Raw genomic sequence first — 12,178 nt, 5'->3', positions numbered from 1 at the left:
TACTTCATTCTGCCTTTCATTCTGATTCTCATAGCCTCAACAAAACCATGGACTGGTACTGGTACTGTGGATAAAAGGCCTACAAATCAAATTGTATTTGTCACATGCGCCGAAAACAACAGGTGTAAACCTTACAGTGAACTGCTTACTTACGAGCCTCTAACCAACAATGCAGTTGTAAAAAAAGTAACTAAGAAACATTTGCTAAATAAACCAAAGTAGAAATAGAAACAGAAGAAAATAACAATAACGAGGCTGTATACAAGGGGTACCAGTACAGAGTCAATGTGCAGGGGTACGAGTTAGTCAAGGTCATTTAGGTAATATGTACATGTAGGTCGGGGTAAAATGACTATGCATAGATAATAAACAGAGAGTAGCAGCAGCATACGTGAAGAGCGTGAAGGAATGTGTGTGTGTGTGTGTGTGTGTGTGTGTGTGTGTGTGTGTGTGTGTGTGTGTGTGTGTGTGTGTGTGTGTGTGTGTGTGTGTGTGTGTGTGTGTGTGTGTGTGTGTGTGTGTGTGTGTGTGTGTGTGTGTGTGTGTGTGTGTGTGTGTGTGTGTGTGTGTGTGTGTGTGTTTGTGTGTGTGTGTGTGTGTGTGTGTGTGTGTGTGTGTGTGTGTGTGTGTGTGTGTGTGTGTGTGTTGTGTGTGGTGTGTAGTTAGGGTCCAGTGAGTGTACATTGAGACTGTGCAAGAGAGTCAGTGCAAAACATAAAAGACGCCTATGAAATGAATGACTTAAGCTTCGGCACAAAGGCAGAGTTTTCATCCCTGTTTTCTGCTCTGGGGGACAGTCTGCATTGCTAGCTCAGACACAGCCACTGAAGCTCAGATCAACACCCTCAGTTTGGAGGCATCAGAGAGAGAAACTCAAGATCAACACCCTCAGTTTGGAGACATCAGAGAGAGAAACTTACAGAAAGTCTGAATGAAAGAAACAGAGACTCTTGTGGAAGATGAAAATAAATAAAAATCTCCCTCACACAAACACATTCTACACATTTTCCCATGAGGCTGAGAGAAATGTTCTGTTTTATAGCTAACTGCAATTTGTATTGCCATGGGTCAGAGAGAAACAGTTTTATAGCTAATCATACTATTGTACACATTTTTCAATTAGGCTGAGAGAATGTAGCATTTGTAAAGCTAATTTTCTGCAATTCTACACATATTGCCATGAAGCAGAAAGAAAAAAAATTCAATTTTATAGATAATCATCATATTCTACACATTGGTCAATGAGAATGAGCAGAAATGTTGCAGTCTGACAGCTAATTTACTGTCATTCAAGACCTACTATATCTGGGGGTGGGGTGGAGGGGGGGCACACTATAACCCACCGCGGGGTATGTGGTATGCCAGTGTTTACTAAACCTACAACTCCAGACATGGGATTAGAAGTCGCAATATGGGGACAGCTGAATGGCAGAATGAAAGACTTCTGTATGGGTTGGGATTTCTATTTTGGATCTTTGTTTTTCTGATATACTTTTGGCAAAAGATTGGGATAAATAGTCTATCATTTATAGACTGAAACAATAATGTCGCTGCCAATAGCCTGGCACCAGGCCACGATGGTGTTGTCTATTATGACGGGGTTATCTATTATAACGGGGTTAACCTGACGGGGTTATCTGTTATGACGGGGTTATCTGTTATGACGGGGTTATCTGTTATGACGGGGTTATCTGTTATGACGGGGTTATCTATTATGACGGGGTTATCTGTTATGACGGGGTTATCTGTTATGACGGGGTTATCTATTATGACGGGGTTATCTATTATGACGGGGTTATCTATTATGACGGGGTTATCTGTTATGACGGGGTTATCTGTTACTGGGGTTATCTATTATGACGGGGTTATCTGTTATGACGGGGTTATCTATTATTGGGGTTATCTATTATGATGTTGTTGTTTTACCTTTATTTTACCTTTATTTCCTAGGCAAGTCAGTTAAGAACAAATTCTTATTTTCAATGACGGCCTAGGAACAGTGGGTTAACTGCCTGTTCAGGGGCAGAACGACAGATTTTGTACCTTGTCAGCTCGGGGATTTGAACTTGCAACCTTTCGGTTACTAGTAAAATGCTCTAACCACTAGGCTACACTGCCGCCCCAGGGTTATCTGTTATGACGGGGTTATCTGTTATGACGGGGTTATCTATTATGACGGGGTTATCTATTATGATCGGGTGATCTATTATGACGGGGTTATCTATTATGACTGGGTTATCTATTATGACGGGGTTATCTGTTATGACAGGGTTATCTGTTATGACGGGGTATCTGTTATGACGGGGTTATCTATTATGACAGGGTTATCTGTTATGACGGGTTATTTGTTATGACGGGGTTATCTATTATGCGGGGTTATCTATTATGACGGGGTTCTCTGTTATGACGGGGTTATCTGTTATGACCGGGTTATCTATAATGACGGGGTTATCTGTTATGACGGGGTTATCTATTATAACGGGGTTATCTATTATGACGGGGTTATCTATTATGACGGGGTTATCTATTATGACGGGGTTATCTATAATGACGGGGTTATCTGTTATAACGGGGTTGTCTATTATAACGGGGTTATCTATTATGACGGGGTTATCTATAATGACGGGGTTATCTATAACCGGGGTTATCTGTTAACGGGGTTATCTGTTATGACGGGGTTATCTGTTATGACGGGGTTATCTATTATGACGGGGTTATCTATTATGATGGGGTTATCTGTTATGACGGGTTATCTATTATGACAGGGTTATCTGTTATGACGGGGTATCTGTTATCCGGGGTTATCTATTATGACGGGGTTATCTATTATGATCGGGTGATCTATTATGACGGGGTTATCTATTATGACTGGGTTATCTATTATCGGGGTTATCTGTTATGACAGGGTTATCTGTTATGATGGGGTATCTGTTATGACGGGGTTATCTATTATGACAGGGTTATCTGTTATGACGGGGTATTTGTTATGACGGGGTTATCTATTATGCGGGGTTATCTATTATGCGGGGTTCTCTGTTATGACGGGGTTATCTGTTATGACGGGGTTATCTATAATGACGGGGTTATCTATAATGACGGGGTTATCTGTTATGACGGGGTTATCTATTATGCGGGGTTATCTATTATGACTGGGTTATCTATTATGACGGGGTTATCTGTTATGACAGGGTTATCTGTTATGATGGGGTATCTGTTATACGGGGTTATCTATTATGACAGGGTTATCTGGACGGGGTATTTGTTATGACGGGGTTATCTATTAACGGGGTTATCTATTATGGGGTTCTCTGTTATGACGGGGTTATCTGTTATGACGGGGTTATCTATAACGGGTTATCTATTGACGGGGTTATCTGTTATCGGGGTTATCTATTATAACGGGGTTATCTATTATGACGGGGTTATCTATAATGACGGGGTTATCTGTTATGCCGGGGTTATCTATTATAACGGGGTTATCTATTATGTGGGGTTATCTATAATGACGGGGTTATCTATAATGACGGGGTTATCTGTTATGCACGGGGTTCTCTGTTATGACGGGGTTATCTATTATGACGGGGTTATCTATTATGACGGGGTTCTCTGTTATGACGGGGTTATCTGTTATGACGGGGTTATCTATTATGACGGGGTTATCTATAATAGCGGGGTTATCTGTTATGACGGGGTTATCTATTATAACGGGGTTATCTATTATGACGGGGTTATCTATTATGACGGGGTTATCTATAATGACGGGGTTATCTGTTATGAATCGGGGTTGTCTATTATAACGGGGTTATCTATTATGACGGGGTTATCTATAATGACGGGGTTATCTATAATGACGGGGTTATCTGTTATGACGGGGTTATCTGTTATGACGGGGTTATCTGTTATGACGGGGTTATCTATTATGACGGGGTTATCTATTATGATGGGGTTATCTGTTATTGTTATCTATTACGGGGTTATCTGTTATGGGGTATCTGTTATGACGGGGTTATCTATTAACGGGGTTATCTATTATGATCGGGTGATCTATTATGCGGGGTTATCTATTATGACTGGGTTATCTATTATGACGGGGTTATCTGTTATGACAGGGTTATCTGTTATGACGGGGTATCTGTTGTCGGGGTTATCTATTATGACAGGGTTATCTGTTATGACGGGGTATTTGTTATGCCGGGGTTATCTATTATCTGGGGTTATCTATTAGGGGTTCTCTGTTAACGGGGTTATCTGTTAACGGGGGTTATCTATAATGACGGGGTTATCTGTTATGACGGGGTTATCTATTATAACTGTGGGGTTATCTATTATGACGGGGTTATCCGGGGTTATCTATAATCGGGGTTATCTGTTATGATGGGGTTATCTATAATGACGGGGTTATCTATTATGACGGGGTTCTCTGTTAACGGGGTGTTAACGGGGTTATCTATTATGACGGGGTTCTCTGTTAACGGGGTTATCTATTATGACGGGGTTCTCTGTTAACGGGGTTATCACGGGGTTATCTAATGCGGGGTTATCTGTTAACGGGGTTATCTATTATAACGGGGTTATCTATTATGACGGGGTTATCTATTTGACGGGGTTATCTATAATACGGGGTTATCTGTTATAACGGGGTTGTCTATTATGACGGGGTTATCTATAAACGGGGTTATCTATAAGAAACGGGGTTATCTGTTATGATGGGGTTATCTATAACGAGGTTCTCTGTTATACAAGGGGTTATCTATTATACAGGGTTATCTATTATGACGGGGTTCTCTGTTATGACGGGGTTATCTGTTATGACGGGGTTATCTATTATGACGGGGTTATCTATAATGACGGGGTTATCTGTTATGCGGGGTTATCTATTATAACGGGGTTATCTATTATGACGGGGTTATCTATTAGACGGGGTTATCTATAATGACGGGGTTATCTGTTATAACGGGGTTGTCTATTATAACGGGGTTATCTATAATGACGGGGTAAAGTGGGTTATCTGTTATAGACGGGGTTATCTGTTAACAGGGGTTATCTGTTATACGGGGTTATCTATTATGTGGGTTATCTATTATGATGGGGTTATCTGTTATGACGGGTTATCTATTATGACGGGGTTATCTGTTATGTGGGTATCTGTTATGTGGGTTATCTATTATGCGGGGTTATCTATTATGATCGGGTGATCTATTATGACGGGGTTATCTATTATGACTGGGTTATCTATTATGACGGGGTTATCTGTTATGACAGGGTTATCTGTTATGACGGGGTATCTGTTATGACGGGGTTATCTATTATGACAGGGTTATCTGTTATGACGGGGTATTTGTTATGACGGGGTTATCTATTATGACGGGGTTATCTATTATGACGGGGTTCTCTGTTATGACGGGGTTATCTGTTATGACGGGGTTATCTATAAAACGGGGTTATCTGTTATGACGGGGTTATCTATTATCGGGGTTATCCGGGGTTATCTATAATGACGGGGTTATCTATAATGACGGGGTTATCTGTTATGATGGGGTTATCTATAATGCGGGGTTCTCTGTTATGACGGGGTTATCTATTATGACGGGGTTATCTATTAGCGGGGTTCTCTGTTATGCGGGGTTATCTGTTATGACGGGGTTATCTAACGGGGTTCTCTGTTTGGAGGTTATCTGTTATGACGGGGTTATCTATAATGACGGGGTTATCTGTTAACGGGGTTATCTATTACACGGGGTTATCTATTATGGGGGTTATCTATTATGACGGGGTTATCTATAATGACGGGGTTATCTGTTATAACGGGGTTGTCTATTATAACGGGGTTATCTATTATGACGGGTTATCTATAATCGGGGTTATCTGTTATGACGGGGTTATCTGTTATGACGGGGTTATCTGGAGTTATCTATTATCAGGGGTTATCTATTATGACGGGGTTATCTGTTAGACGGGGTTATCTATAATGACGGGGTTATCTGTTATGACGGGGTTATCTATTATAACGGGGTTATCTATTATGTGGGATGAACGGGGTTATCTATAATAACGGGGTTATCTGTTATGATGGGGTTATCTATAAAACGGGGTTCTCTGTTATACGGGGTTATCTATTATGACGGGGTTATCTATTATGACGGGGTTCTCTGAGAGGTTATCTGTTATGGGGTTATATAGCGGGGTTCTCTGTTATGACGGGGTTATCTGTTATCTATAATGACGGGGTTATCTGTTATGACAAGGGTTATCTATTATAACGGGGTTATCTATTTGACGGGGTTATCTATAATGACGGGGTTATCTGTTATAACGGGGTTGTCAGGGGTTATCTATTAACGGGGTTATCTATAAGGTAATCTATACGGGGTTATTGTTACACGGGGTTATCTGTTCGGGGTTATCTGTTAGGCTGGGGTTATCTATTATGACGGGGGTTATCTATTATGATGGGGTTATCTGTTATGCGGGTTATCTATTATCGGGGTTATCACGGGGTATCTGCCATGGGGTTAGTTAACGGGGTTATCTAAATCTATTATGATGGGGTTATCTGTTATAGCTACGGGGTTATCTATTATGACGGGGTTATCTATTATGACTGGGTTATCTATTATGAGGGTTATCTGTTATGACAGGGTTATCTGTTATGACGGGTATCTGTTATGACAGGGGTTATCTATTATGACAGGGTTATCTGTTATCTGGGGGTATTTGTTATGGGGGGGGTTATCTATTAACGGGGTTATCTATTATGCGGGGTCTGTTATGCCGGGGTTATCTGTTTACGGGGTTATCTATAATGACGGGGTTATCTCCAGTTATCATGGGATTATGACGGGGTTATCTATAATATGGGGACAGTTATCTGTTATGATGGTTATCTATAATGACGGGGTTCTCTGTTATGACGGGGTTATCTATTATGACGGGGTTATCTATTATGACGGGGTTCTCTGTTATGACGGGGTTATCTGTTATGACGGGGTTATCTATTATGACGGGGTTCTCTGTTATGACGGGGTTATCTGTTATGACGGGGTTATCTATAATGACGGGGTTATCTGTTATGGGTTATCTATTATAACGGGGTTATCTATTATGACGGGGTTATCTATTATGACGGGGTTATCTATAATGACGGGGTTATCTGTTATAACGGGGTTGTCTATTATAATTGGGTTATCTATTAACGGGGTTATCTATAATGACGGGGTTATCTATATGACTGGGGTTATCTGTTATGATGGGGTTATCTATAATGACGGGGTTATCTGTTATAACGGGGTTATCTATTATGACGGGGTTATCTGTTATGACAGGGTTATCTGTTATGCGGGGTATCTGTTATGACGGGGTTATCTATTATGACAGGGTTATCTGTTATGACGGGGTATTTGTTATGGACGGGGTTATCTATTATGACGGGGTTATCTATTATGACGGGGTTATCTGTTATACGGGGTTATCTGTTATGACGGGGTTATCTATAATGACGGGGTTATCTGTTATGACGGGGTTATCTATTATATGACGGGGTTATCTATTATGACGGGGTTATCTATAATGACGGGGTTATCTATTATGACGGGGTTATCTATTATGACGGGGTTCTCTGTTATGACGGGGTTATCTGTTATGACGGGGTTATCTATTATGACGGGTTCTCTGTTATACGGGGTTATCTGTTATGACGGGGTTATCTATAATGACGGGGTTATCTGTTATGACGGGGTTATCTATTATAACGGGGTTATCTATTATGACGGGGTTATCTATTATGACGGGGTTATCTATAATGTTATCTGTTATAACGGGGTTGTCTTTTTACGGGGTTATCTATTATACGGGGTTATTATGACGGGGTTATCTATAAGGACGGGTTATCTGTTATGATGGGGTTATCTATAAACGGGGTTATCTGTTATAACGGGGTTATCTATTATGACGGGGTTATCTGTTATGACGGGGTATCTGTTATGACGGGGTTATCTATTATGACAGGGTTATCTGTTATGACGGGGTTATCTGTTATGACGGGGTATCTGTTATGACGGGGTTATCTATTATGACAGGGTTATCTGTTATGACGGGGTATTTGTTATGACGGGGTTATCTATTATGACGGGGTTATCTATTATGACGGGGTTCTCTGTTATGACGGGGTTATCTGTTATGACGGGGTTATCTATAATGACGGGGTTATCTGTTATGACGGGGTTATCTATTATAACGGGGTTATCTATTATGACGGGGTTATCTATAATGACGGGGTTATCCGGGGTTATCTGTTATGATGGGGTTATCTATAATAACGGGTTCTATGACGGGGTTATCTATTATGATCGGGGTTATCTATTATGACGGGGTTCTCTGTTATGACGGGGTTATCTGTTATGACGGGGTTATCTATTATGACGGGGTTATCTGTTATGATGGGGTTATCTGTTATGACGGGGTTATCTATTATGACGGGGTGATCGGGCGTTATCTATATGGACGGGGTTATCTGTTATGACGGGGTTGTCTATTATGACGGGGTTATCTATTATGACGGGGTTATCTATAATGACGGGGTTATCTATAATGACGGGGTTATCTATGTTATGACAGGGTTATCTGTTATGACGGGGTTATCTGTTATGACGGGGTTATCTATTATGACAGGGTTATCTATTATGACGGGGTTATCTGTTATGACGGGGTTATCTGTTATGACGGGGTTATCTGTTATGACGGGGTTATCTATTATGATGGGGTTATCTATTATGACGGGGTTATCTATGACGGGGTTATCTGTTATATGGGGTTATCTGTTATGACGGGGTTATCTATTATACGGGGTTATCTATTATGATTATCTATTATGACGGGGTTATCTATTATGACTGGGTTATCTATTATGGGTTATCTGTTATGGCAGGGTTATCTGTTATACGGGGTATCTGTTATGACGGGGTTATCTATTATGACAGGGTTATCTGTTATGACGGGGTATTTGTTATGACGGGGTTATCTATTACGGGGTTATCTATTATGACGGGGTTCTCTGTTATGATGGGGTTATCTGTTATGACGGGGTTATCTATAATGACGGGGTTATCTGTTATGACGGGGTTATCTATTATAACGGGGTTATCTATTATGATGGGGTTATCTACGGGGTTATCTATATGACGGGGTTATCTGTTATGATGGGGTTATCTATAATGACGGGGTTATCTGTTATGACGGGGTTATCTATTATGACGGGGTTATCTATTATACGGGGTTCTCTGTTATGACGGGGTTATCTGTTATGATGGGGTTATCTATTATGACGGGGTTATCTGTTATGACGGGGTTATCTGTTATGACGGGGTTATCTATAATGACGGGGTTATCTGTTATGTTATCTATTATAACGGGGTTATCTGTTATGACGGGGTTATCTATTATGACGGGGTTATCTTATCGGGGTTATCTGTTATGATGGGGTTATCTATTATCTGTTATGACGGGGTTATCTGTTATGACGGGGTTATCTATTATGACGGGGTTATCTATAATGATGGGGTTATCTATAATGACGGGGTTATCTGTTATGATGGGGTTATCTATTATGACGGGGTTATCTATTATGACGGGGTTATCTATTATCGGGGTTATCTGTTATGACGGGGTTATCTATTATGACGGGGTTATCTGTTATGACGGGGTTATCTGTTATGACGGGGTTATCTATTATGACGGGGTTATCTGTTATGACGGGGTTATCTAATATGACGGGGTTATCTGTTATGACGGGGTTATCTATTATGACGGGGTTATCTGTTATGACGGGGGACGGGGTTATCTATTATGATGGGGTTATCTGTTATGACGGGGTTATCTATTATGACGGGGTTATCTGTTATGACGGGGTTATCTATTATGACGGGGTTATCTATAATGACGGGGTTATCTATTATGACGGGGTTATCTGTTATGACGGGGTTATCTGTTATGACGGGGTTATCTGTTATGACGGGGTTATCTAATATGGGGTTATCTATTATGATGACGGGGTTATCTGTTATGACGGGGTTATCTATTATGACGGGGTTATCTGTTATGACGGGGTTATCTGTTATGACGGGTTATCTATTATTATCTGTTATGATGGGGTTATCTAATATCGTCATATAGTAGGCCGAGGGTAACGTTAATGCTTTATCACGCTGTGGGTGAAACGTCAAGACCAAACGTCTATCCTAGCAGTAGGCTACCTGCTTTTTAACAGGTGTGTAGGCTATTTGAACTCAATGTCTTATGACATAGCAGAAGATTAGTCACATGTGCAAACATAAATAAGATCAAAGTTAGAGTAATATTTTTATTTTACCTTTATTTAACTAGGCAAGTCAGTTAAGAACAAATTCTTATTTTCAATGACCTAGGAACAGTGGGTTAACTGCCTTGTTCAGGGGCAGAACGACAGATTTTCACCATGTCAGCTCTTGCAACCTTTTGGTTACTTGTCCAATGCTTTAACCACAACTAACCACTAGGCTACCTGCCTCTAACCACTAGCTGCCTCTAACCACTAGGCTAGCTGCCTCTAACCACTAGGTTAGCTGCCTCTAACCACCAGGCTACCTGCCTCTAACCACTAGGCTACCTGCCTCTAACCAATAGGCTAGCTGCCTCTAACCACTAACCACAATAGGCTAGCTGCCTCTAACCACTAGGACTCTAACGCTAGGCTAGCTGCTAACTGAGCTGCCTCTAACCACTAGGCTAGCTGCCTCTAACCACTAGGCTACCTGCCGCCCCGTGAGAGTAATGCATAGATATGGGTCAAATACAGTTTTGGGTCTTACCTTGGAAAAGAAAGGCTCTGCTCTCATTGTGGAACCCCTGAACTTGAAAAACTCCAGCGTAAGACTCTCCCAACTTCAGTTCATCGAATACGTTGATGCGGAGGGCTGGATCGACACCAAAGCCTAGAGCTGGATGAGAGAGACCGGAAAGATAGAAAGAGTCCGGCCGTGGCAGAGATAGCGTTAGTTCAGCACCATGGACAGCGACCGTCAGTCCGACACCTTGGTGTGGACACAGCGCAGCCGGCTATTGCTGCTATATCATGATGTAATGCTGCGAAACTTAGCCTACAAACCTCTATTCTGATAGGTTACAACTTCCTACACAGCCAAAATGGTAAAATGATTGTAAAACATGAAAAATAAGAAATACATTAATTCAGTTATCAACTGAAACCACGTCACAGTAACATACGAAAATTAAAACATGACAGTTATGGGAAATCAGTCAACATAATTGCGTAACAAAATGCGGACATTTAGCTTACCTGGGAAGATGGCAAATATACTGTACAAAAAATAAAGTTTGAATGGTCCCATCATGAATGGAAATAATCACAACAATTAGTCCATGCTTATCTGTCCACTTTCAAAAATACTGCTGGTACTAAAATACCGCAGGCGATTAGCGTCAGTCAGAAGAAAACCTCATGCTCGCAAAATGAGCGTCATCTAATATTGACCGTCGGCGTTCTTAGAACTTTTAAGACCAATTAGAAATAATTGACGTCAAAATATTCCATTCAGCATCCGTGATGATTCAGAAGAGAGCGATGAAGACAGGTGCAACATCATCACTATACGGGCTGCTAGGTGGTGAGTGAGTGAGAGGAGGCTGGTATGTGGAGACTCGTGGAAAGCGAAAGGATAACGTCTGTGGACAGCGTTCCTGCCCCCTTTTGGTCTACGGTGGAACACAATCAAGGAGATGATTTCTCAACATTACCAAATGACCGTAGGAGAGTGGCATTTAACGTTTGATATTCAATGATAGTAATTTAATCAGCAAATAGTTTCAGCTGGGCGTTTTTCGTGATCCTTTGGCGTGCTTAGCCTACTGCACATGTGTTTTTCAGGGTGGCAAAACAATCTTTAGAAAATACAAAATGTTCCCTTCAATATTAAAATGCATTGAGAGCTACATTCCATGTAACACACCTTCAGCCAGTAGAGAGAAGAACTCCCTGGGCATCTAAACTATTAACATACCATTATCATTAACATCCTCTATGTCATCAACATAACATTATCATTAACATCCTCTATGTAATCAACATACCATTATCATTAACATCCTGTATGTCATCAACATACCATTATCATTAACATCCTCTATG

General features: G+C 41.0%; 1 protein-coding gene across 1 annotated transcript in view; it reads right to left on the bottom strand.

Annotated features, from left to right (window-relative positions):
- nell2b (neural EGFL like 2b) overlaps positions 1–11,657 on the bottom strand; it is a 63,584-nt gene extending 51,927 nt beyond the window's left edge. The window contains exons 1-2 of the mRNA XM_064940930.1: positions 11,330–11,657; positions 10,842–10,970 (exon numbers count right to left, since the gene is read on the bottom strand). Coding sequence (XP_064797002.1) covers positions 10,842–10,970; positions 11,330–11,384 — 184 coding nt within the window. The 5' untranslated portion in view covers positions 11,385–11,657. The remainder of the gene's footprint in view (positions 1–10,841; positions 10,971–11,329) is intronic.
- Between the last annotated feature and the right edge of the window lie 521 nt (positions 11,658–12,178).

Source organism: Oncorhynchus masou, chromosome 27 (genome assembly GCF_036934945.1).
Source record: "Oncorhynchus masou masou isolate Uvic2021 chromosome 27, UVic_Omas_1.1, whole genome shotgun sequence".
Lineage (NCBI taxonomy): Eukaryota > Metazoa > Chordata > Actinopteri > Salmoniformes > Salmonidae > Oncorhynchus > Oncorhynchus masou.
This window is presented reverse-complemented; position numbering and strand designations above follow the sequence as displayed.